General features: G+C 42.0%; 4 protein-coding genes and 1 long non-coding RNA gene across 13 annotated transcripts; 1 reads left to right on the top strand and 4 right to left on the bottom strand.

The window, feature by feature from the left end:
• Window positions 1-1,846: 1,846 nt before the first annotated feature.
• LOC135608427 (uncharacterized) lies at window positions 1,847-6,049 on the bottom strand. The gene is made up of 3 exons (XR_010485520.1): window positions 5,925-6,049; window positions 2,220-5,681; window positions 1,847-2,126 (listed from the first exon to the last, which is right to left on the bottom strand). It is a non-coding gene; the product is annotated as an uncharacterized LOC135608427 (long non-coding RNA).
• Window positions 6,050-8,026: 1,977 nt separating this feature from the next.
• On the bottom strand, window positions 8,027-9,441 carry LOC103980091 (uncharacterized). 2 transcript variants are annotated; one of them, XM_018823422.2, is made up of 5 exons: window positions 9,105-9,441; window positions 8,932-9,019; window positions 8,738-8,817; window positions 8,583-8,639; window positions 8,027-8,459 (listed from the first exon to the last, which is right to left on the bottom strand). In XM_018823422.2, the coding sequence occupies exons 1-5, from the start codon at window positions 9,231-9,233 to the stop codon at window positions 8,262-8,264; spliced, it is 552 nt and encodes a 183-aa protein (XP_018678967.2). In that variant the 5' UTR covers window positions 9,234-9,441; the 3' UTR covers window positions 8,027-8,261. The 2 variants fall into 2 exon arrangements, with proteins under 2 accessions (XP_018678967.2, XP_009394650.2); XM_009396375.3 differs by having other exon boundaries at window positions 8,027-8,468; window positions 9,105-9,439.
• Window positions 9,442-10,342: 901 nt separating this feature from the next.
• Window positions 10,343-13,723, top strand: LOC135608426 (BEL1-like homeodomain protein 6). Its single transcript, XM_065101298.1, has 4 exons — window positions 10,343-10,476; window positions 10,666-10,766; window positions 12,411-12,471; window positions 12,999-13,723. Exons 1-4 carry the CDS (start codon window positions 10,354-10,356, stop codon window positions 13,161-13,163), a joined length of 450 nt encoding a protein of 149 aa, XP_064957370.1. The 5' UTR covers window positions 10,343-10,353; the 3' UTR covers window positions 13,164-13,723.
• A 332-nt stretch (window positions 13,724-14,055) lies between these two features.
• On the bottom strand, window positions 14,056-19,340 carry LOC135608423 (serine/threonine-protein kinase/endoribonuclease IRE1-like). 8 transcript variants are annotated; one of them, XM_065101292.1, is made up of 6 exons: window positions 18,206-19,340; window positions 17,915-18,028; window positions 17,201-17,398; window positions 15,398-16,974; window positions 14,558-14,619; window positions 14,056-14,326 (listed from the first exon to the last, which is right to left on the bottom strand). In XM_065101292.1, exon 4 carries the CDS (start codon window positions 16,895-16,897, stop codon window positions 15,572-15,574), a length of 1,326 nt encoding a protein of 441 aa, XP_064957364.1. In that variant the 5' UTR covers window positions 16,898-16,974; window positions 17,201-17,398; window positions 17,915-18,028; window positions 18,206-19,340; the 3' UTR covers window positions 14,056-14,326; window positions 14,558-14,619; window positions 15,398-15,571. The 8 variants fall into 8 exon arrangements, with proteins under 8 accessions (XP_064957364.1, XP_064957368.1, XP_064957361.1 ...); XM_065101296.1 differs by lacking the exon at window positions 17,201-17,398; XM_065101289.1 differs by lacking the exon at window positions 17,915-18,028.
• Window positions 19,341-20,526: 1,186 nt separating this feature from the next.
• Window positions 20,527-26,780, bottom strand: LOC103979941 (serine/threonine-protein kinase/endoribonuclease IRE1-like). The gene is made up of 8 exons (XM_065101288.1): window positions 25,844-26,780; window positions 24,839-25,040; window positions 23,299-24,122; window positions 22,318-22,490; window positions 21,964-22,210; window positions 21,559-21,862; window positions 21,219-21,283; window positions 20,527-20,974 (listed from the first exon to the last, which is right to left on the bottom strand). Exons 1-6 carry the CDS (start codon window positions 26,164-26,166, stop codon window positions 21,808-21,810), a joined length of 1,824 nt encoding a protein of 607 aa, XP_064957360.1. The 5' UTR covers window positions 26,167-26,780; the 3' UTR covers window positions 20,527-20,974; window positions 21,219-21,283; window positions 21,559-21,807.
• Window positions 26,781-26,959: the final 179 nt, after the last annotated feature.

Raw genomic sequence — 26,959 nt, 5'->3', positions numbered from 1 at the left:
TATAGACAACTGGATGATCATGAGTCGATCATCACCGAACGTTGGTGCGCCCTCGTGTCCTCTCTCTCCCCTCGACAAATGGCACGCTCCCAGAGGCCTTGCCACGAGTGGGGGCCGTTCGTGTGCCCAATGATTGATCACGTTACCTACGTCACCCCTCCCCTGCGATCTCATCCCCTCCATGAAAACACTATATATAATATATATATACATATGTACAAACCAATAATGTTAATATTATATCGACAAATAACTATGAAACATTTATGTTGATGTGATTGATGCGTGCCGATGACGTGAAGGCTCATCAAAAGGAGCGGATGCCGTGCTTGGGATTAAGAATGGAGACCACCAAAGCTAGCGTGGATTTGGTCGAGAGAGGATGTCGGATTAAGAACTCGGTAGAGGACGGATGGATGGGGTTTTAGTGAGCCAAAAAGCCGTCCCAACGAAGGAGAGAATCTCCTATTTTGGCCACTAGTCCTAACTTTTTGTCACTCAGCAGGGGACTCGTCCTTCCCAATTGGGTCCTCCCATGCTCTGTGCCTGACCTCAAGCGACCCACACTGTCATGAAGCGTGAATCCTATGCCATGTTTGCATGGATACGTATAATATTGATGTTAGAACGAGGTGGATGCTGCATCATTACTTCTTTTCTAAGCACCTAATCGAGCAAGACGTACAAATCTCAAGGATCAGTTGTCATCCACACTAACTCTTGTAGGATCTGTAGTTTCTTCTTCTTTGAAATCCGTGCAAGTGCGGTTTGCATTTCCCACAAACATCCTCCCCACCCCCTAATCCCAGACTCCTTTAAACTCTCTCTCTCTCTCTCTCTCTCTCATTCACTATATATATGTATATATTCTTTACATGGTCTCCTGCCTAACTCCCTTTATTCTTTCTGACCTCCTCCTCCTCTTCTAAGGTTGCTTGTCAACTTGAGCTTTTGCTTGGTTGTCTTACTTCAGCTGCCAGACTCTTCTTCTTCCCTTCATGGAGGCGAAGGTGTTCTGGCCAAAGTCCGGCGATGCTGGAGGAGGTGGACGCAGATGCAGCGGCAAGAGGCGATCCTCCCTCCTCGTGCTGAGCTACCTCGACGCCACATGAGCAGAGGAAGCCCGCCAAGAACAAACAAAGCAGTCCAAAGAGCTTTGCAGGCGCCCTCTCCAAGCGGATCTCACGGGGGAGTCACGTTGCACTGCGGGGAATCAAGTTTCCTGGTCCGACATATCCATCTACCTTCGCCTCTCTGTTCTCTGTTCTCTCTCTCTCTCGATGTCTCTTAGTGTGCACTTCCTTTTCCCTCTTGATGATGAAGAAGATGAGACTACTTGCTAGAGGATTTTGTTAGTGTCATGGCTTCGTTTACTGCGAACGACAATTTGCAGTGTCATTAATGTTTGGTGACGGGGAATATTCAACGGATGAGACAGAGATTTGGCAGTCGCATTGATGTCTTCCTTTATGTTGCTTTAAAGTAGAGGGTACAGTTGAGATGACCGTACCTTGACCTCGCAACAGGGGAAGACGTCTCATCCCTGTCGGTGTGTGCTTGTGTGACTACGTCTGCTCTGTGGGAGCTCAGTGGACTCTGACAAACACTAGCAGATGGATTCAAAGTACATAGCGCCAGCCTTCGTCAAGGAAAAACTCCCTCCCTCCCACTAACCTTATCATCTTCTTTGTTTACCACTACAACAACTAATCAGTCTTTGAAATGAGATTACTAACAGAGTTGAGAATGCAGAGGTTATGATCTGTAATCCTTCTGAGGAACTTTATCTGTCTCTTCCTGTATCTATTTATCCCATACACACCCAAATAACTTTAGGTTCTACATGTTGTATGAGATATTTCTATGCATAAGATTATAATATTGAGGAACATTGTCATATGATCAAAGATGTTCACATAATAATTATGGATTTCATCTTCCTCATAATAATAAGTCCACGACACCTCACATAGCACTTCAGTAGGAGCACATGAACAGAGACATATACTGAGCAACACATTAGCATGGCGATTCTGCATGGGGTGGGAAGTAACGCCTTGAAGGACTGGCCAAAGGAGAAGGAGGTGGGTCTCCGACTCTTCCACCTAAAACCCTTGTTCTTTCATCTGCAAATAGGAAGAAGACACAGGGAACAAGGAGAAAGCAGGGGCAAGTTTCAACCAGAAAAATGGGCAACCGTGGTTGAAGACAGAGCTCACCTCCATTAGCATGGCTTACTGAGATCCCATGAACAGAAGCAGCTAAAATTAGCAGGAGCAGCAGCAGCAACATGGTGAAGGAAGGTCTCTCCATCCCCTTGCTCTCTTGCTTAGTTTATTGGTGCTGGTTGTCTCCAACCATGGCTAGTTTACCTTTATATATTCCTCCATGGCCTGTGCACAAGATCAGAAATTGCTAATAAAATTGCTTCTAGAAACAGAGCTGTTAATGTTCCACCAAATCATGTTTCTTTATCGCTTGCCATGGAAACATCATTTTGATGACTCCAAGCTTAAATGATTCATCACAGGGTTTGGTGAAGGGACTCCCTCATGTGGCTCGAGTGAAGTGACATCTCTCTCTACTTGTGTGCCAGCTTAGCTCTGTTCCAACATGCAAGAACATAAGAAAGATCTTGGAAGTAATTGATTAGATTTTTTGTTTTTGTTATGCATGTGAAGAGATTAGCTAGATGCCTCAATAAAGAAAGTGTTTATTTCCACATGCACCTGGTTTCATTCTTTCATCACAAGGCATGTCCAAGTTGTCTTTCTCTCTTTCTTTCATTATTTTGATGACAAGTAGCATATCTCTCTCTCTCTCTCTCTCTTTCTCTCTCTTTTGTATATGTATGTATGTAGTAGCTATGACAATATCTTGTACGTTGAATAAGGCACAAAATTGGAACTTTTATCATATGCCACAGAACATCACAAATAATGTATAAAACACAAGAGATGATTAACATTAACTTATTAGCTCCATTTCTTTTCAAGGAACAGAGACTGCCACACAATCTATTAATGAGGATCTGATAGTAAATTATGAGATCCAATTACAAGTTGAGTCGCTGTGTGTAATTTGACTCATTTTGTTAACATAGGCTGAATTTTGATTCGAGGAGCTCTACTGATCAGAGATCAGGAACATGTTTTGGTCACCTTGACATTCTTATAATTGAAACAGAGCAGCAGTGCCTCAAACCATAAGAGGTTGATTCGATGACTGCCACTTGGAATACACTTGGTGCATTCTGTGCTTCAAAGGAGGATGCCTCTGTAAAGCTCTCTCCTATTTTGAAGCAGATCAATGATGTTTCAGCTATCCCAGTGTGTGTATGGTTAAATATCATATCACCTGCTACCTATTCCGGGAAAATTGGCAGCACCAGAGATGTATTAGCGTCTGGCCACAGAAGATCTCAATCGAGTTTTTTCTGGGCAAGTTTGACTGTGATAGAGCGTCTTTAAGTTGGAGATGAAGAACGCACTCGGCATAGATTATTTGATTTATATGAAACATGCCAATGTGGATGTTCGAGGTGGGTAGTACACTCAACTCATTTACACCACAATATAAGGGTGATGCCAGAATACATGTATAAGGTCAATACCACAACATCAGATAGCGATTACCCTTCAGATTTCCATGTCAAGCCTACGAAGAGAAAGAGATGTCCATTTGACCATAAAATGAAGAGGGTACAAAAAAAATCTTGTGTGTTTATGCACACATCCACATCGAAGTGAACTCCCACTCGTGCCCTCCGAGATTTTGTTTCTTTCTATTGAGACAATTGTGTGATCAGTTCATCCTTGGTAACTCGTCTTTGTGCAACTACAGCACGCACCTATCCCGCCTATGTCTGCGTGCACTATCCCTGAAATAAACTCATACAGCAATCATTAATGGCCTCAAAAAATTATGTCAGCCTTACAATGAATCACTTAGGCTTTGTATCCTAAAGTCTTGTGAGACAGGCACATCATAGAAGACGCATCAATTATAGGCATCTTAAGATTTTATGTGGCAGCAACGAGTACCAAAGTACCTCCCCAACGTATACTCCAACACCAATAGATAGAAACAGCCACCTGCCAAGAACCTGCTTGTGTTCGGAAACAGAGCAGCCACCAACACACTACTACACACAATCAAAATACGAAAGAAGAAAAGCTAAGAGAAATAAGAACAGCTGTTCTTACTGTAAGCCGCATCCTTAACGTACGAGCATTACAAAAGGGGCAAGGGAGAGGAAGGAGCTCCTAAAAACCATCGGCATGGGAGGGATCGGCAAGCACCATCAACCTGCATCTCTCAGCCAGAGCAGGTATGGGCATGCCGATGCCCCCATCCCCACAGCTTGTAGGAATCCCTGTGCTTCCTCTCCCTCCTCCCGGCGCCTTCTTTACCATAACATGTCACACCAATCCTCAAAAGACTCAGAGGGGGAAAGGGAGGGGTCCCTGGAAACCATTGGCATGGGCGGCATTGGAAAAGACCTCACTCCATGTAAGACAAACATGGCGGGGCGGTAGGGTTTTCCAACCCAGCCCCATACCAAGAGCTTCCAGAGACCCGATCATCTCCCGTTCCTTGTCGCCTTGCAGCCTATTGCTTGCGCTGGCCACTTCGGCTGCACCGGCGAACAAATATAAGAAGGCAGTGGACTCCTTCGAAGCGACGCCTGGTTTTGGAAGACCACCCATGACGCCCCTGGTTTTCGGATGCCACTGAACTTTACGTGATGGATTTGGGTGATGTGCAGGTGGACACGTGGTTTCTGATGCTTTGTCCTCAAAGTAAAGCATATCCAACCGTACGTTTGTTTAATGGCTTTCGTATTCGTGACGTATAGTTGGGCTTGGCCCATAACTATGCTATCAAATCAGGTCGTACGATTAGGCTAAGGCCTAATGATACTGCCAAAGGCCCATTATTCACGGAACTTTCAATTATTTGCGTCACTTGCCAAACTTGGCAGAGCAAATATGGACACGTGAACCATCAGATGATTCAGATCGGACGGACAGCATTAAAATATGTATGATATGATCAGTCGACAACGTTGATATTGGTGCTCCCACAGCAAGAAAATATGGCCATTCTGTAAACTAATGCACAAAACCTAAACAGGTAAATCTTCTGGATAGTTAAGTAAATGCACCTAAACTATTTTAATGTAATGTATTAACGGCTTTGAAAAAAAGACTAAGAATATTAATTATTTGTACAAATGCAATAGACAATAAAATTTAGCCAGACGAGGAATGGTATACTCACTGAACCGACCATGACGGGGCTAAAGACGGGAAACCGCTTGTTCGAAACCGAACGGAGTCCAGCTTCAGGTACCCGCAGGACCGGACCGAGATGCTGTCGGGCGGCTTTCGCCTGGCACAGGAGGGTGAAGCGGGAAAGGTAGAGGCGGATTATGGTGGCGTGGAGGCGGACTCGACCTCGTCGAATGAAACAGAGGATGAGGGATGGAGATGGAGCAGGCGGCTGGGGGAGGAGTCGCGATCGCCGGGCTGGCCTCATTGGGTGACGCGATTGAACACCGGTATGAGACACGGGAGAGAGACGGGCCATCGATCCGTCTGATGCGATCGAACAGCCGCGGCGGTCGCCATCGGTGGGAGAAACTGGCGCTCGCTGCATCGTCCTGTGTCTGACATGGTCTGTTGAATGGAGACAAACCGAAGTGACGTCAACAACATTACTGCACAACGTATAAGAGGGAAACCCGAACCAACACGACCCGATCATCGCCGGGAAGCATATTTGCCACAAAACTTTGAGAAGATCACCAGAAATCCGGTCGAAGGTTGCCAAAGATCATCGAAGACAGAGACGAGAAGAAACATCTACCGATCATGTAATAGAATTAAAATCGATAGTAGTAGAAGCAAAAGAAGTCCTACCTTCGCCAAACGAGGAGAGAGAGAGAACGGAGTCGCATATATGGAGGGGGAGGACGGGATTGCGGAGTGCTGTGTTCGGTGCGAAGGAGAGCAGGGTCGCTCGAACGGTTTTGTAACCGATTTCGACCTCCGTCTTCCTTGAGACACCACGAAGCCCAACTAATTTGAGCTGACGTGGCGTGACGGAGTCCCTTGCTGTTGAGGCGTTGAGGGTCCCACATGATTACCTTTTTTCCTTTCTCAATTATTCGAATTTGATTAAAATTGATCGAATATTTCAAAAAACAAAAAAAAAAACTGATCTACGCTTACGTGTTTTGTCTTTTTGTGTATATTCTGTTTTGTGTACGACTGTCAGAATTTGTCCCCCCACGATCTTCGAATTCTGTATACGCCTCCTCCTCACTTAACGATCTTTGTCGGCTCAACCATCGTCTCAGAAATTTTATGGGTTTCATCATGCACTTTTCTTTTGGAAATGAAATTAGATGATGGTATGCTTTGGTACCAAAACAATAATGGCGATTGTTTGGGAATTTATAATGGATAAATATGCTATTTCTAAATTATATACGTAAATATGGATGTGTTAAGGGTATATATGCAAAACAAAAAAGGATAAAACCCGTGCGTATAAAAACCCTCGCCCTCTTCGCTTACGTATATTTCGGCCGCTGTGGGAGCGACAAAAGAAGTCCTCGCGCAATGATGTCGACGGCGATCCGAACCGCCGCGCCTCGGAACTGGGGATCCCGTCACGGCCGCCGAGCTGCGATGGACGGTTTTTGCGATCGCAGAGTGACGGTGAAGCGGTACACCCGGAGGCGGGTGAAGGTGGCGGTAGTGAAGGCGGCGGATGCTGTGGTTCATACCCCCCCGAGGGTCTGCGCGGATTGCCGGACGTCAGAGACACCGCTGTGGAGGAGCGGGCCTGGAGGCCCCAAGGTTGCCCACTCTGTTTCCTTTCCACCTTCGGTTTTGCGTTTTGAGAGCTTAGTTTTGCTTGGAGTGGGGGAAGTTATAGTCGATGATGGTCTTGTATAGCAAATGCTTGTTACTGATTTGTGGGACTCGTCAAACTCTTTTACGGTTTGAATCTGCTATTCTTCCCCTCTGTATTGTTTATCTGGAGAGATTTAATTGCCTTTTCTTTTAGTTTAAATGGGTTTTTCTCTGTTTCTGATGGTTAATTGGCTCTGTTTCTTGGCAGTCTCTCTGCAATGCATGTGGGATCAAATACAGGAAGAGGAGAAAGGGGCTTGCACCACCCACTCCCACTTCATCTTCTGCTTCCAATAGCCAGGTTGGGAACGTTCCTGCCCCTGCAATGAAGGTGTTGAGCACAGAGGAGCTGAAGAGACGGCAAAGAGAGAAGCAGGAGAGGACGCTAAAGCTGCTGCTTTTACAGCACCGGAGGCAGCGGAGAAGCCAGAGCGAGGAGAAGGCGGCAGTGGAAGCTGGTAAAGAAGTGGAGGAGGCTGCTCGTCTATTGCTGTCCCTCTCCTCCTCTGGCCTCCTCGTTCACTCTTAGTAATAGTACTACTACCTTTTTGATGAGAACTAGTTGTAGTACTCGTCGGCACTTTTCTAGCTTTTCTCGTTGTCATTTAGTGCAGTGATGGAAGAAATGAGACTGAGAACACAAAAAAGACGAAGGAGGAAAAGAAGATGTTTATGTAAACGCTAATTGCTAGTGTTAGCGTATCTAATGATAGATTATTGTCTAACAAAAAGCCCAAAAAGAAGAGGAAAGTTGATGTTTTAGTTTAACTCAGATGACTTGCTAGTGTTAGTGCAACTAATGATAGATTAGAGGGATGCGGAGAGTTCTCTCTTTTGCTGAGGAGGTGGCACCTCTGAGTTGTAAAGCCCTGCGGCAAGGATGTAGCTTGGTTTCTTTCTGTGTTGTCTTCTTCTCTGAGAGTAGACACAAAAGGTTTGGTGTAATCTGGCAATGTGTTTGTGGTTTCTTCTCTTGTTGTTGATTTGTCTGCAGCTGGGACAAACGTTTGACATGACTGCGGTGGGAGCTCTGTTTTCTGGAATGCGTTGTGGTAGCAAGCAGCAGCAGCTGAAGCGTTAAAGAATTATAGACCAGCAAAAACGAAGAAGATTGATAGAACTGGCATTGACATATGGAGAACAACCTTGTAATCCTAACCACGAAAAGAAAAGCCTAAAAAGGATTTCTACTGCTAAGAACGGCGAGATTTGACCAGCCACTCTTCTCATCAACCACTGCACAGGGAGACAACGAGCCCATGCTTTATTCTGTGCATGACGAGCTCATGTTCTCCGACCAAAAGAGCCTCGGGACTTCTGAAGAGGACTACAGTCTCAGCGACTCATGCTTCCAAATAGCTCCACGCCAGGGTAATGCAGCCGAGTTTTTCTTCTGGCCTCCCTTCCCATGTCGTCTGCAAACCACTTCGAACCTCGCGAGGATCCTCTATCAGCAGACCAACAAGGCCAAGAAGGTGAGCCAAAATTCTGTGCCATCTCCGGTAGCATTTGCTGCAGCTCCTCCATGCTGTACTGCTTCTCCTAATATGATTAAGCCATGTTAGTTCCAGACTCGAGCTTGGATCTGTTGCTAATCGAGTAGAAACAGAAACAAGTCGAAGGAAACGAACACCGAGAGATCAGAATGAGTGTTACCTCTCTCCTCACCCTGGCCATTAGCGACACCATTTCCTGAACAAAATCATGGAAGCCCTTCGAGGTTCGAAACCAAACTCAAAATTAGCATTTTTTTTCGTTCTACTGCCTATAATCATGGCAATTCAGCGGCGCGGTTTGCCATCACTACTTACCTCGACTTCTTCCTCGTCGTCTTGAAGTGGATCGTAAAGTCCAGAGTCGTACAATCTCCTCCTCTTCTCATCCGACAACACTGTTGCCAAGGAGAAAAGAAGATCAAGAAAGCTAAGAACTTTTAAGCTCCTGCGTCTCGTCAGTGCATGTGTGTAGCTTAATATGTTAGGAGGAAGTATGTGCGATTCATCACCTTGGTAAGCTTCGTGGATTTGCTGGAACCTGCGCTTGGCTTCCTCCACCGTCCACGGCTCTCTCCCTCTCCTATCGGGATGCCACTTCTACACATCCATCGTGTCCATTAAGAATCTCCAACCAAGTTATCATGGATGCACAGGAGCGTACGCCAGAGAAGCATCAACATACCATGGCAAGCTTCCGATAGGCGCTGCGGATCTCTGCGACGGAGGCGTCCCGGCCAACGCCAAGCACGGTGTAGTAGGACGCCGGTCGGGCTTTATGCTTCTTCTTCTGCGGCTGATGCTCCGTTCCCATGGCCACCCCACACCACAATTAGACGCTCGCCGGCCTCTCCAACGCCTGAGATTGTTTCATCGAGGTACATATAAAGAGAGAGGGCGCAAAATATATGGAGTGCGGATAGACATGAAGAGGGAGCATGGAGATGCTTCGCCTCAGGTTCAGGAAACTTCGCGAGCTGCAATTCCGGTGGCGGACGGCATGACGTTTACTGTGTGCTGGAGAAATTTCTGCGTCCGCTGCCACCGGACATAACGATATCGAGAGGTGTTCGTTTTCCAGACGGTTCCGGAGCCACCCGCATGCCAAGTTGTTCGGTGGAGATGATGACGGGTGGACTCGATGACATGCGTATGCGTCAGAATTGATCTTATCGGACTTCATCCATCCAACACCATCTAGCCGTCGCCCGAGTCCAACTCGGATCAAATGAAACGATCTCACGAGCCTGTGAGCGTTGATTTTGTTGTGGGAACAGTTCTATCCCCTGTTTTATATTAAGCTGATCCCGTCCGAATCGAACCGAATCGGATCATTGCTGAGTATAAATCCGATAACATTTGATTTCATTAACATTTTTTTACTCAAATAAATTTAATTATTTGATAATCAAGTAATTATATTAAACTAGTAATTCATATAATTTGGATAATAATAAATACTAAGTAATCATTATAAAATGATTTAAATCATTGACTTTCAATCTAATCAAGTCAAAGTTTGATTTGGATCTAGCTGGTGGGTTATCACATCCTCTTATCTACTTAGTCATTTATTCTTATTGTATCCTTATTGTCTTTGTGTCGTCGATCTTTCGTCTTTACTAATAGCTCAATCTCTCCGTGCTTTTTGATCCCTCTATCATCGTTGATTCTATCACAATCGTCACATTCATCTTATTACACAAAATTTTAATTTAATTATATTTTTCTTATTAATATGTTAGAATGGAAAATCCAATATCCAATTTTGGCTGACTTGAGCTTATTGCTCAATTAGTTCCAATAATGGTAATAAATTAAAATTTTAACAACGATAAAAGAAATCTCACCGTCACAAATCATCTAGACGTCAATCAAGTTATACACGAATCTTGAAGCTCCCGACAAAGCGAGAGTGAGGAGGGAAGGCAAAGATGTCGTTGAAATCGGTGATCGAGCATGAGGTGGTGGCGAATCACGATGCCCTCCGCTTCGGGCTGGACGGCGTTGAGGGCGACATCGTTGGATCCCACCCCCTCCAATCCCGTCGCGATTCTGTAAACCGCCTTCTCCGATCCCGTCCTTCTTCGGTTCTTTTCGCGTTGTTTCGTTACTTTGGCTCTCCGGCATCCCTTTTTCCGATTTGAATTCGGTATTATCATCCAATTATGTCGAACTCTAACGCTAACCCTAACCCTAATTGTTGTTGGCGTTGTTCTGATGCTTTTGGGTTTCGTTTCGATTAGACGAGTAGATTTTGGGAGGAGAAAAAGAGGATGGGTTTGGACTTTACTTACGGATCGGCTTTCAATCTGAGGAGAGATCTCGATGCCCAAATTCTATCCAGGTACGCATTTCTTTTCCCAGCAAGAATCACATATCTCGTATGTAAGAACGTAAATTTGATTAGGCTTGTTAATTCAAGCAATCATCAATCGACTCTCATTATTTTGGAACCTTAAGGATTATTTTCCATCCTATTTTTCTATAGCAGGCTTTATTATTTCTTTTAGAAATTCTATGAACATTGTCGAAAATCGATTAAACGATAAAAATCATCCTTGATGCATTGTGATTACAATTTAAAGATTGGAGGTACATTTCGATTTGTTTTTAACCATCCTTTGAAAACATTGTGGTTTCAAATAGCATGATCAGTTCTAATCATTCTTTCCTATTGGCCCGAGTGTGTCTACTGCCAGATTGCTAAGCCATGGGAATTAACTTTGAAGGAGACATCTTGTACTTATTTTAACATTCTAAAAGCTTTCACTACCTTTTGTTTCAAAATCATTAAAGGTCTTGGCATGATCTTTGCTAGCTTTTCTGTTTCTGTCAGCCATTCTTCCATTTCAGTTATAATCATTTATAAAGCTGTTTGAAAAACTTGAGACTTCTGATTTTGGTTCCATTGCTTTTGTTCTTTGTCTACCACCTTGGATCATTCTTTGTGGTATTTTCAAGGTGCTAGTTTTTTGTTTGCATCCTTTCCAGTTGAACTCTGGGGATAAATTTTTTTTTTCCAAAGGTAAATCTTTTATAAAAATATTTGGTTTTAATTCCTTGTATAAACATATGATCGGTTATATCAAGAAGCTATTGCTAACAGCAAAATACTGCAAGCACAAAGGGACAACGAAAATTTTCGACGAGAAAAAATGATAGATAGTGTATCGGTATGCAATAGCAGCAAGCTCACATCTAAAACCACTTGCTAATCTTGTTAGTATTTATTATTTAGTCAACAACTAGAATTCATTAGAATTTCTCTTGGGTATGCACCTCGAGTTCTTTGGAGTGTACAGCCCTCAGGAGAATGACTAAATGATGCATTCAACACGAATAGGGTGAATATTGTTTGAGCTTCACATTTTTTATACGATTCTCAGGTTACGAAGCCAATCCGTATAATTTGGACCAGTGAGACGATTGACATTAAGTGATGCATGCCACATAAGGGATTTGAAAGCGATATTATTCTGTAAATAAAGATGCAGTAGAAATAAAAAAACATGTAGATTTTGTAGAAAATTATACAATCAAGATATAGATTTATATCTTAGTCTACTCCCACTATTTTCTCGCAAATCACACAACTCACTCCGTTATGTGAATCGGAGACCCCCGGTGGATCTCTAGTGGGGATCGGGATCAAATCGACGTATTAACGTAACATCGAGTGACTCAACCAATTACGCTAAGCCCGTAAAGGTAGGCAATTCTTGCCAATCATAACTTCTTGTGATTCCCGTCCTGTTCGACCTTCGAACCACCATGGCCTCGAGTGACTCGACCAACCATGGTCTGGTGCAACAGCATTCTTGGAGGCCATAGAGGGGTTTGCCCGAGTCATCTGTCTCTATTCTCCGTGCGTGGCTGTTTGAGCACTTCCTTCATCCATAAGCTCCAACAACATTTCTTTTCCACCTGGTTCTTTTGTGAGTACAATGATTCTTCACTCTAACACAATGCTGTGATACGTTTTTGCCAGTTACCCAAAGGATTCTGAGACGCTGGTACTTGTAAGACAGACAGGCTTGACGAGAAGTCAGGTAAACTTCTTATTCTCGATTGACTTTGGATCTGTTGTTAGTGAGGCATGGTTTTGTTTGGATTTCGCTCTTTTTTGATGCTATTGATATCAGAAGCATATATTGCTTAACTGGAAAAGGCAGAACCACTGTCTTTTTTTCACCTGAAATATCTTTGTTGCGACTCCGTTTACTGTCCTTTTCTCATGTTTTTCTCTCTTTCACGTTTTATATCATCTCATGTCCACATTTTTACCTCTTGATCCTTTTACGGCTAAGGAATTGTTTCTACATGCTTCCTGATGAACAACCATCTTTCTGCTTGACGATCGATAGTGAAATGGTAATTTATCCTATTCTTTGTCGTTCGATGTTGATGATTAGTAAATGTATGGACATAAAAAAAAAGGTTGTTCCTGATTCAAGTTGGACCTGCCAATGAACTAATTCCTAGCTCGTGTCAATCTGCAACTGAGAAACTGAGCAATCTGTTGCATATATTTTAAGATTATCCATCACATTTCCTCATCTAGACTCCTTTCATTCAGGTTTCAAACTGGTTCATAAATGCACGAGTTCGTCTTTGGAAACCTATGATCGAAAACATGTACAACGAAGAGTTTGGAGATACCGAGATTGACTCAAACTCTTCCTTATCAAATCCACCCAAACTGAATGAAGACATCCAACCCTCTGAGGACCATGAAGACTAGCAGAACCCCGCAACTGGAAGATGCAAAACGAGCCAGATAAGTGACTCCTGAAGACCCAATACCGTCCCAACCATGAATGTGGCCACATCAGCTGCTGCTTTCCGAGATGGAACAACTACACGAGATTCATATCCATCGATTGGACAAGATTCCAGCTTTTACAAGATGCTCTAGCTGGCACAGACGGGGTTTTTGGTGTATCAGATGGCTGAGTTAGGTCAAAACAGTGGGGGGTCTCTACCACTCGGGCTGCAGCACTGTGATGTTAGCTTTCCTGTATCAGACAATCAACAGAGCCTTCTCGCCGTGCAGGCTGCAAAAGATGCAATCGAATCTGAACACCAATTTGGATCAACAGGTGTTGCATGATTTTGTTGCTTGAATTCATCTGCTTCAGCTATTGTTGCCATCATTGCTTGCAATCTTATAGGAGAAAGTGAGTTTAGCGTGGTAATGGAGAACAGGAGGTGTTGGAATTATGGGGTAGCATTTTGTAAACATAGAATCATTTTTGTATAACCTACGGCAAAAGAAAAAAAAATACAATTGATTTAGGTCAATGTGGTGTATACTGATTGAATGGCTTCAAAGGCCTTACATCGGATCACATGATTGTAAGAAAGTTGGATTGCAACAACAACTGGAAGAATTGTGATCCTTACATTGCAATGATGTCTCCTGACTCATACCACTTCACCCGCTTTCAATTAGGTTACAGCATGTCCTGTTATTTGGTAGCACTGTTGATTGTAATGAATATTTCATGTCACACAACATTTCGGCTTTTCATTGAATACTAGCACTCAACCAACATGAGATTCAAACAACAAAAAGGCACTAAAGTGCAGGAAGATCACCGAACAGTGGTTTCTGAACCTCTCAATTCCAAATGTGAATCACAATTTGCAATGAATTAAGCAGGATTTGGATTAAAACATAGTAGATACAACCTTTTTAGGATAATATACTAGGGTTTAGTTATTGCATCCAAGAAGTACAAAACAAGCATTTTGAATCTACAAAAGGCTGCTTTGGAAATACTTGCTAAGGGAATCCTCTTCCTTACAGAATCGGTAAACCACTTTGTAGACTTCAATTAGGAGTTTTGGGAATCGACTTGCAAAGTACATATCAAATCCTTGAGGAACGGGTCCAAGAGTTTCCTGCAGCCGTTGGAAATACTTCAGCATAAAGAACAAATACCCTTGCAAGTACTGTTCAATTCACAAAGCACACAACACATGAAACACCCTCAACAAGTTAATCAGCATTAACAAGTGGATCAGTATGACACGAGCATTAAATTTAGTATACGAAGTAAAGAGAATAATGGGATGATGAACAATATTTTATTTGAGATCCAAGCAAATAAAAAGAGGTAAAAGTAAACAAACCCAACAAGTATATCCAATTCAAGTTCTTTTTCATACAGTTGAAGCCGAAGTGAAAAATGCTCCTGACGAAAAAAATGATGATGATCAGACAAAATGGAAAAGTATTGGAAACCAAATAATATGTTCAGCATACATATTGTGGTACCTAAACTCGCAACACATTATGAAGCAAGAAGCACACTTCCTTATTGATTGGTTCAACAAAGCGATAATATAACTACAAATATCTACATAAGAAAACCACACAAAAAAATTACTTGAACCAAGTTACACACACACAGCAAATTGATCTCAAGAATTTAAGATGAATATACTCAAATAAAAGGATGGAAGAGGCTATAAACTTTAGGTTTTTATTCTGTTTAAGAAACTGTCACTCTTGATTTTGTATAGAAACATATGCCATCCTCTGTTGTACAAAGTTTTCTTGTGCTTAAGAAACTGTGTTACTAATGAATATGCATATAACTTCTTCCCAACTTCGCCATCATCTGTTGTACAGAGCAGAGCTGGTTCTGATGTATTTTGAAGTTTTCTTTTGTGAAAGAAAATAATATTGCAATCAAGAAGCTACTTCTAAGAAAAAACCAAATTGCTAAATTCAATCAAATGAGACTCAAATTGTCATTGTCTTATATTCTCAAGGAAACAATGGCTGTTAAATGGGTAATTCTTCACTGTTCAGTAAACACCCAATGCCAACAAGTAAGATAAAAGATGACCTATAAGCTGTTTATAAAAAAATATTGACTCAAATATATATACAAGGAGACAAGGAAGTAACAGAGCAACACAAAATCTACAGTGAAGAGACATACAAGGGAAAGGACAAACCCGCACCTCATTATCTTTAAGAGTTGGCTTGAAGGAAGCCCATTTGATCTCCACAAGTTAACATCCTTTCTGATACCTTTCACCAAGCTTAATTGAACTTTATCTTCAACCACAGAGTTTGAAGTTTGATTTTCCACAGATACTGAATGTGAAGAAGAATCTGAGCATATGCATATTAAGTCACCAAATACAATGCTCCAGTGAGATATGCACAAAATCCAAATCTTGTTCTACTCCATGCCACCGAACAATATTTAGGTGTCGATCAGATGCAGTAAGATTCGAAATCTCTTTAAAGGCAACATCATGATGTGCACGAAGAAGCCGTTTTACAGCAACTGGACGACCACCATAAAATCCTTCAAAGACGACTGTACCATTGCTCCCGTGACCGATTTCAATATTTGTAACAAAAAGTCTTCCAACCCAACGCCCATCACTATCACCATCAGATATAAATGAATAACTTCCATTGACCTGAATTTGATTATGCCCATTGGTTTCAGCATTCTCTTTCATGGATAAAGTATGTCTGTCATGACTAACACTGATGGTAGCATTTTTCAACTTTCCAGACTTCTGAGATTTTCTCTTCTTAGGAACGACAGATTGCTTTTCCTTCAAATCATTATATTTTTTATCATTCTTGAACAGCTTTCTCAACCCAGGATAGCAAAATGCAAATATAGGCACAGAGAGAATAAATAGCCAACTATGACCATAAATAGATTGCGTTGACAAGCCACGGCCTTGCTGAACATGAGAATGTCCATCGATTGAATAAGTATTTGAATCATCCAATGAGTTCCGTGATGTATTAGAACTCTCTTGTTCATGATAAAGCCAGTTGATTGGACCTCTGGGTCTCTGTCTTGAGTTTACAAAACTAGAATTTGCCGTAGGAAATTTTGGCCTATCAAAAATGCAATTTCCCAGTGGAGATCCATTTGGGGAAGTAGGCAAGCCTCGTGATCCAACTAAAGAAATATGTTCATCGTTTAGTCTCTCCACTATCTGGTCATGGTCCATAACGGAAGTTGTGACAATTCCTAAGGAACACTTACTGGCTGATTCACATTCATAAGCTTGCTCATAGTCTTGTCCATCCCACATCCCAGTATTTGGTTCAGAAAATGAGGGAGGAAGCATAGCCTTGGGGTTAGGTAGTTGATCAGTCTCGCCAGTAAAGTAGACAGGAATATTTCTTCCGGACACGGATGAAGTTTCCATTTCATCATACATGGTATTTGTCAGTCCAGGGCCAACATTATGAGCACTGATACGAGAAATCATCACACTCCATAAATGATTATTTATATCATAACTATTCAGGAAATAATCTGTTCTTATGATGGTAATATAAGTAGCATTGCCAGTCTCTAGCTTGGATGCAACTGACTGTTCTTTAGCCATAGGAACACCAACAGTTGGCAAACTAAAAGGCTCATTATCATGATAAATTAACTCCCCACTATCAGCATCAACAACATAAAAAGTTGATGTCATTGTCGTAGTGGTGATAACTGATCCTTCAACCACAGGTGCTCTCTGGACATATATTCCTCCACTGTCCAGTCATGTTTCTACAGCATGAAAAAGAATAAGATAGAAGAAGTCAGTTGAAATGCACACTAATAGTAACGATGTTATTGGTCTATACTATATAGTATATACAATGGGAAAAGGACCAGCAGCCCCCATGCCATCTCCCAATCGTTTGCTTTTTTCATGTGTCGTGATCTCCACACGAAAAGCACATGCTAGATACTATAAACATAACAAAAAACACTGAGACATTCGCGAGCATACCCTTATGCCAGCATCCTTGCTATATTCATAAAGTTCCCCATTGCTATCAGAAAACACAATATAATCAGGATCATCATTTGAAGGACATCTCCATGAATATGATAGTGGCTGACCTATCAAAAGTTCCCACTGAGGTTTTGTAGATTTATTCATGAAATAGATAGTACCATTTGGCAAAGCGAGGAAGAATCTGCCCCCCTTACCGATGCAACACAATAAGAAACAAAAACAAAAATAAAAATGCAGCAACATATATGTAAGTATCCCAAAGAGCACACACATAAATAGGTTTAAACAACCAAAAGATTTCACATAAAAAACACGATATTTCATACATATACAAAAAGTTATTGCTTGTACCAACAATGTCATGTCATGTATGTCAGAAAAAGCTTTGGCATGTTGAACTAGTAGTTGTTAAATAACCAGATCAATTTGTTCCTAAAACAGCACAAACACATATCACACGGTCACTGTCTACCTGAAAAGAAGGATTTTTAAGCTTAAAGTTGAAAAAGAAGATTCATAGATCCAAAATTACTTGTACTAACAAAACTTGAAAACACCTAGTATTAGTTCCACCCACTTGAAGGTATACCTATGCATTCATCTAACAACTGTTTCCATAAGCTAATATAGAAAATATCAGAAAGCCAATGGTTCTTAGTGTGTGAAAAATGTTTCATCAAGCCACATGAGAATTTCAGGAATTACCATAATCCAGCTACTGCTACTTTGAAACACATATTCGCACAAGCCGACATGCTTAAAAGAACGCCTATCACAGCTAACAAATTGTCATTGTTGCAGCAGCTAGCCTCTACTAAGCTGCAAGTAATGTCGAATTTCGAAAGGAGAGAGTCAAATTTCACGACAACTATCTTCAAATTCGTGTCTTGAACGTTAAAAAGTTAGATCTTTAACAAACAAAACCAATCAAAAACATACGAGCGATAGCAGAAAACCCTGCTCTTACTTGAACCAATCCAAAATCCAAGTGCTTACCTTTCAGCCGAACTCAATAGCAACGCCGATTTGGGATCCGGGACAAAAGGAGGAGACTCCTCGACCGGTACCAAATCCCCCGACAATGGCCGGTCGGTCCATTTTTCTTCCTGGAAGATCTCGCTAGTAGGCGGAGCAGGAAGAGAAAGCCAAGGAGTAGGAGGAGAAGGAAGAGGGGAAGCAGAAGCAGCGGCGGCAGGTGCGGTCCCCTAAAATTCGCTCTCCGCCGACGGATCAAGCACCACGGGCGTCAACACGCCGGAGACGAGTAACCCTATCAGGAGCACGGCGAAGAAAGCGACGGAGCGCCCGGATGGGAGCATCGAATGGAGGGAGAGGAGGGGGAGTGGGGGTTGGTTTTGGGGAGCGACTAAGTTGGCCGGGGATGGATCAAGATAAGGCGAACCCCACTAGGTCAAAGCGGTGGAATGGGGGCAAGGAAACAAGGAGTTGCCCTTCTGAAACGGCTGGGTGCTTCGTCGGAGGTTTCAGGCTGCGGAAAGAATGGTTGGTGGAGATGGTATTTTGCAGCTGGTGGAGGTTTCATGAGGAGCCAAACCATGGAGGGATAACACGGCACCACCGGGGGAGGAGGTTTAAAGGGAGGGGGGCGACGGATGCGTGGTGCGGTGCCATTCTGTTGCAGCCGACGACAAAAGATGCAGAGGGGGGATGTTCTGAAACGGCTGGGTGCTTTGTCGGAGCTCTCCGGCAGCGGACAGAATGGTTGGTGGAGGAGGCGGCTGAAATAAGAACACCTGTTCTTACTGTAAGCCGCATCCATAACGTAAGAGCATTACAAGAGGGGCAAGGGAGAGGAACGAGCTACTAAAAACCATAGGCATGGGAGGGATCGGCAAGCACCATCAACCTGCATCTCTCAGCCAGAGCAGGTATGGGCACGGCGATGCCCCCATCCCCACAGCTTGTAGGAATCCCTGTGCTTCCTCTCCCTCCTCCCGGCGCCTTCTTCACCATCGCATGTCACACCAATCCTCAAAAGACTCAGAGAGGGGTGCCTGGAAACCATTGGCATTGGAGGCATTGGAAAAGACCTCACTCCATGTAAGACAAACATGGCGGGGCGGTAGGGTTTTCCAACCCAGCCCCATACCAAGAGCTTCCACAGACCCGATCAGTCCACAACGTTGATGTTTGTCCTCCTACAGTAAGAAAATATAATTTTTGCATTGTAGTATATGATATGATCAGTCGACAACGTTGATGTTTGTGCTCCTACAGTAAGAAAATATGGCCATTCTGTAAATTAAGCACAAAACTTAGACAGGTAAATCTTATGGATAGTTAAGTAAATGCACCTAAACTATTTTAATGTAATCTATTAACGGCTTTGAAAAATATGACTAAGAATATTAATTATTTATAAGATTATATCATTATATTGTATAAATATTAATTATTTATAAGATCATATCAATGAGAGTGTGTCTCTCAATCGATCGGGTGGGTCCCGAGGTTGGGCTAGATTAGAAGTCGAGTTGAACGTGCCTCCGTCAAGGGTTTGAGTTGGCTTGGGAGTAGTCGCGTCCCTGCACACAGGCTCGGGTCAGGGGATTCTCGACTTAGGCCTCTTGAAGATTAAGTCAGTGATTTTTATCTTTTTTCTCGGATCCTCTAGCCCTGCACACAGGCTCGGGTTAGGGGATTCCTGCCTCAGTCGTACGTGGGTTTGACGTAGCGACCGACTCCCTGAGTGACGAGTTTGTACCTTTGTACGATCATCGCCCGGTATGTGCGGAACGATGCTAAGCAACACCGTCCCAAACTTTTCGGAACGTGACTTGTCGAGAAGATGCCTCCTTGTATGGGTTTCGATCGACGTGAAAGGGAGATAGCCTTTGTGCTAAATATGTAAGGGTGTATTCGACGTGATGCTCGGTTCATGTCCTGAGGTTTCATGTTTGCACTTACGCTAACGGTGGACCGAGTCGTGATTGAGATCCAAAATATGTCTTATCGGGTAGTGATGCGATCGAACAGCCGCGGCTGTTGCCAATGGTGGGAGAAACCGGCGCTCGCTGCATCGACCTGTGTCTGACATGGTCTGTTGAATAGAGACAAACCGGAGTGACGTCAACAACATTACTGCACTACGCATAAGAGGAAAACCCGAACCAGCGAGACCCGATCATCACCGGGAAGCATATTTGCCATAAAACTTTGAGAAGATCACCAAAAATCCGCTTGAAGGTTGCCAACCTCATGATCAGCATTTCTCTTCCGATAAAAAATGAAACAAAAGCAGAGAGAATCCATCTACACAAAGAACGCACCGATCTACTCTACGCTTATACAAGAACTAAGAAGACAAGCATCCTAATGAAAGAGGAAGGATGCCTCATTCAATTCATCCAACTACACTCAAAGATCATCCAATACAGAGATGAGAAGAAACATCTACCGATCATGGATTAGAACTAAAATCGATACTAGTAGAAGCAAAAGAAGTCCTACCTTCCCCAAATGAAGAGAGAGAGATAGAGAGAACAAAACAAGCACTTCTCATATTAGTTTTACAACATGAAAATATTTACAACAATGATCAGCATTGTCGAGTCAAATCCGTTGGTTCAAGTCTTTGGAACAGAAGATCTGAATCTACAGAAGGCTGCTGCATTGGAAATACTTGCTAAGGTAATCCTCTTCCTTACAGAATCGGTAAACCACTTTGTAGACTTCAATTAGGAGCTTTGGGAATCGACTTGCAAAGTACATATCGAATCGTTGAGGAACAGGTCCAAGAGTTTCCTGCAGCCGTTGGAAATACTTCAGCATAAAGAACAAATACCCTTGCAAGTACTGCTTTATATATGAGACTCAATTCACAAAGCACACAACACATGAAACACCCTCAACTAGTTAATCAGCATTAGCAAGTGGATCAGTATGACACCATTAAATTTGGTATACCAAGTAAAGAGAATAATGGGATGATGAGCAATATTTTATTTGAGATCCAAGCCAAAAAAAAAAAGGGTAAAAGTAAACAAACCCAACAAGTATATCCAATTCAAGTTCTTTTTCATACAGTTGAAGCCGAAGTGAAAAATGCTCCTTCTGAAAAAAATGATGATGATCAGACAAAATGGAAAAGTATTGGAAACCAAATAATATGTTCAGCATACATATTGTGGTACCTAAACTAGCAACACATTATGAAGCAAGAAGCACACTTTCTAATTGATTGGTTCAACAAAGCGATAATATAACTACAAATATCTACATAAGAAAACCACACAAAGAAATTACTTGAACCAAGTTACACACACAGAGCAAATTGATCTCAAGAATTTAAGATGAATATACTCAAATAAAAGGATGGAAGAGGCTACCTGGAGTTCTTTTGGAAGTACCCAGTAATGATTCAACTTATTTCTTATTACTCGTAGAAGGTCACGTATGGAATCGAAACGATATTTTCTGTAACGACCCATGTCTGTAATGAATGCAACATCTAACTTATCATCCCATTTCCCACCAAATGCATTTGGCGCACTATTTTCTAATGATTTTAGCAGCTCCGATTCATTTTCTCTGTCTTCTAATTCAACACGATCGCTTACATCTCGTAAAAATGAAAGTCATGTCTCAGAACTCCAAAAAAGAGGGTGACACAATACTTCTACCGCATTCAGCCTGATGATACACAAGAAGCATGTACTTAGCAAATCAGAAAAAATGAGCAGAGGGAATGACTGCAATGTAACCATGGAAATTGTGAAAAAAGGTCTGCTTGCCTCATCTTTGAGTCAGGCTGTAACAGTTGACAAAGTAAATGTTCAGCTTCTGGTATATGATCCACCAAGAAGAGGTCCATGCGATTGTGAATAATGTTGGCATCCCTTTCAAAATGATTGCCAAATGGATGTTTTCCTTTGGTAATACAAAAGAATAGTATGCAACCCAAACTGAACAAATCCATAGCTCGTGTTTGACGCCCATGAAGAAGTTGTTCAGGTGCTTGCCAACCAGAGGTACCATATCCTATGGTAAATTAAAACATGCTTGAACTTGGTCAATTTCTAAGGATAATAAAAGAATAAGCACACTTGTCAGATACCAGAGATATAAAGTTCTCATTGTGCACTAACCAGTAGCATTACGGCTCAATGAAGACATGTCTTCAAGTAGGCGTTTGCTTATACCCATATCAGAAAGCTTGGCATTAAGATGTCCGTCATTGCTTATTAGCACATTTTGAGGCTTTAGATCCCGGTGTATGATTCCAAGTTCATGTAGATGTGCAAGGCCAGAAACTACATCTCTGTAAAACAAACACGATTAAAATTTTAAAAACAACAGATCCACAGTATAAAAAAAGATCAATAGCTACCAAAATTTGCAAATTAGCATAGCCAATTTCCAAAATAAATAGACAACACAAGCAACTTGAGGAAAAGAATCAAATGCTATTGCCTTAAAGTTAGACATGTCAAAGGCTCCTATGAGACACAACAACAACAACAATAACAACAAATTGGATTACTTAGATGAGGCTTTTCACTCTAATTATTGTATTAACTGTAACTTTTTTGCTAATTTGACATCCGCTGTTTTCCAGTCAATACTATAAATTTAGGTTTTTATTCTGTTTAAGAAACTATGTCACTCTTGATTTTGTATAGAAACATATGTCATCCTCTGTTGTACAAAGTTTTCTTGTGCTTAAGAAACTGTGTTACTAATGAATATGCATTTAACTTCTTCCCAACTTCGCCATCATCTGTTGTACAGAGCAGAGCTGGTTCTGATGTATTTTGAAGTTTTCTTTTGTGAAAGAAAATAATATTGCAATCAAGAAGCTACTTCTAAGAAAAAACCAAATTGCTAAATTCAATCAAATGAGATTCAAATTGTCATTGTCTTATATTCTTAAGGAAACAATGGCTGTTAAATGGGTAATTCTTCACTGTTCAGTAAACACCCAATGCCAACAAGTAAGATAAAAGATGACCTATAAGCTGTTTATAAAAAAATATTGACTCAAATATATATACAAGGAGACAAAGAAGTAACAGAGCAACACAAAATCTACAGTGAAGAGACATACGAGGGAAAGAACAAACCCGCACCTCATTATCTTTAAGAGTTGGCTTGAAGGAAGCCCATTTGATCTCCACAAGTTAACATCCTTTCTGATACCTTTCACCAAGCTTAATTGAACTTTATCTTCAACCACAGAGTTTGAAGTTTGATTTTCCACAGATACTGAATGTGAAGAAGAATCTGAGCATATGCATATTAAGTCACTTAGGCTGCAAATACAACGCTCCAGTGAGATATACACAAAATCCAAATCTTGTTCTACTCCATACCACCGAACAATATTTGGGTGTCGATCAGAGGCAATAAGATGCTGAATCTCTTTAAAGGCAACATCATGATGTGCACGAAGAAGCCGTTTGACAGCAACTGGACGACCACCAAAAAATCCTTCAAAGACGACTGTACCATTGCTCCCGTGACCGATTTCAATATTTGTAACAAAAAGTCTTCCAACCCAACGCCCATCACTATCACCATCAGGTATAAATGAATAACTTCCATTGACCTGAATTTGATTATGCCCATTGGTTTCAACATTCTGTTTCATGGATAAAGTATGTCTGTCATGACTAACACTGATGGTAGCATTTTTCAACTTTCCAGACTTCCGAGATTTTCTCTTCTTAGGAATGACAGATTGCTTTTCCTTCAAATCATTATATTTTTTATCATTCTTGAACAGCTTTCTCAACCCAAAACAGCAAAATGCAAATATAGGCACAGAGAGAATAAATAGCCAACTATGACCATAAATAGATTGCGTTGACAAGCCATGGCCTAGTGGTGATAACTGATCCTTCAACCACAGGTGCCCTCTGGACATATATTCCTCCACTGTCCAGTCATGTTTCTACAGCATGAAAAAGAATAAGATAGAAGAAGTCAGTTGAAATGCACACTAATAGTAACAATGTTATTGGTCTATACTATATAGCAAGGTAAGCAATACCGAATAATACCGCTCGGTACGGGCGGTACGTACCAGTCCTACGGTATATCGGTACGCGGACCACCCGTTACCGGACGGAACGAATAATAATAATAAAATAATATTTTATTTATTTATTTATATATTTATATATTTATATATTTATTTATATATATATTTTTAGAAAAAGGCTCGGCGACGTCACCGAGGCGATGCGACGTCGCCGAGACGCTTATATATATATATATATTAATTATTTAAATAAACGAGGCGACGTCGCCCCGCGTGGGGAAGGAAAAGGCGACGTCGCCGAGGCGATGTGACATCGGCTTTTAAATAAATAAATAATATATATATAAATATAAAATATAAATATATATAATCTTATATATATATAATATACCGAACGATATACCGCTCGGTCTACCATACTGTACCGTACCGAGCGAACGTCGAAACGCCTGTACGGTACGATATTTCGAACCTTGTTATATAGTATATACAATGGGAAACGGACCAGCAGCCCCCATGCCATCTCCCAATCGTTTGCTTTTTTCATGTGTCGTGATCTCCACACGAAAAGCACATGCTAGAGACTATAAACATAACAAAAAACACTGAGACATTCGTGAGCGTACCCTTATGCCAGCATCCTTGCTATATTCATAAAGTTCCCCATTGCTATCAGAAAACACAATATAATCAGGATCATCGTTTGAAGGACATCTCCATGAATATGATAGTGGCACCCCTATCAAAAGCTCCCACTGAGGTTTTGTAGATTTATTCATGAAATAGATAGTACCATTTGGCAAAGCGAGGAAGAATCTGCCCTCCTTACTGATGCAACACAATAAGAAACAAAAACAAAAATCAAAATGCAGCAACATATATGTAAGTATCCCAAAGAGCACACACATAAATAGGTTTAAACAACCAAAAGATTTCACATAAAAAACACGATATTTCATACATATACAAAAAGTTATTGCTTGTACCAACAATGTCATGTCATGTATGTCAGAAAAAGCTTTGGCATGTTGAACTAGTAGTTGTTAAATAACCAGATCAATTTGTTCCTAAAACAGCACAAACACATATCACACGGTCACTGTCTACCTGAAAAGAAGGATTTTTAAGCTTAAAGTTGAAAAAGAAGATTCATAGATCCAAAATTACTTGCACTAACAAAACTTGAAAACACCTAGTATTAGTTTCACCCACTTGAAGGTAAACCTATGCATTCATCTAACAACTGTTTCCATAAGCTAATATAGAAAATATCAGAAAGCCAATGGTTCTTAGTGGGTGCAAAATGTTTCATCGAGCCACATGAGAATTTCAGGAATTACCATAATCAAGCTACTGCTACTTTGAAACACATATTCGCACAAGTCGACATGCTTAAAAGAACGCCTATCACAGCTAGCAAATTGTCATTGTTGCAGCAGCTAGCCTCTACTAAGCTGCAAGTAATGTCGAATTTCGAAAGGAGAGAGTCAAATTTCACGACAACTATCTTCAAATTCGTGTCTTGAACGTTAAAAAGTTAGATCTTTAACAAACACAACCAATCAAAAACATACGAGCGATAGCAGAAAACCCTGCTCTTACTTGAACCAATCCAAAATCCAAGTGCTTACCTTTCAGCCGAACTCAATAGCAACGCCGATTTGGGATCCGGGACAAAAGGAGGAGACTCCTCGACCGGTACCAAATCCCCCGACAATGGCCGGTCGGTCCATTTTTTTTCCTGGAAGATCTCGCTAGTAGGCGGAGCAGGAAGAGAAAGCCAAGGAGTAGGAGGAGAAAGAAGAGGGGAAGCAGAAGCAGCGGCGGCAGGTGCGGTCCCCCAAGATTCGCTCTCCGCCGACCGATCAAGCGCCACGGGCGTCAACACGCCGGACACGAGCAACCCTAGCAGGAGCACGGCGAAGAAAGCGACGGACCGCGCGGATGGCAGCATCGAATGGAAGGGGAGGAGGGGAAGTGGGGGTTGGTTTTGGGGAGCAACTAAATTGGCCGGGGATGGACCAAGATAAGGCAAACCCCACTAGGTCAAAGCGGTGGAATGGGGCAAGGAAACAAGGAGCTGCCGTTCTGTAACGGCTGGGTGCTTTTTGGGAGCTCTCAGGCAGCGGACAGAAGTGTTGGTGGAGATGGTATTTTACAGCTGGTGGAGGTTTCATGAGGAGCCAATCCATGGAGGGATAACACGGCACCACCGGGGGAGGAGGTGTAAAGGGCGGCGGGCGACGGATGCGTGGAGCGGTGCCATTCGATCTGTTGCAGCCGACGACAAAAGATGCAGAGGAAGACAGCGAACTCATGTTCTCCCGCCCTTGCCATGTCGTCTGCAAACCACTTCGAAGCTCGCGAGGATCCTCTATCAGCAGACCAACAAGGCCAAGAAGGTGAGCCAAAATCCTTTGCCATCTCCGGTAGCATTTGCTGCAGCTCCTCCATGCCGTACTGCTTCTCCTAACATGATTAAGCCATGTTAATTCCAGACTCGAGCTTGGATCTGTTGCTAATCGAGTAGAAACAGAAACGAGTTGAAGGAAACCAACACCGAGAGATCAGAATGAGTGCTACCTCTCTCCCCACCGTGGCCATTAGCGACACGATCATGTTGGATCCGAATAGGCTTCCACATCAAACAACCAACAACAGACTTCGGCTTCCACATCATGTTGGATCCGATAAACTGCGTAGCCCGTTAATATCATGATCATTAACTCATTAACTAATCAAATAAA

The sequence above is a fragment of the Musa acuminata genome, chromosome BXJ2-3 (assembly GCF_036884655.1).
Source record: "Musa acuminata AAA Group cultivar baxijiao chromosome BXJ2-3, Cavendish_Baxijiao_AAA, whole genome shotgun sequence".
Lineage (NCBI taxonomy): Eukaryota > Viridiplantae > Streptophyta > Magnoliopsida > Zingiberales > Musaceae > Musa > Musa acuminata.
Note: the sequence above shows the minus strand (reverse complement) of the source record. Positions and strands in the feature narration are given on the sequence as shown.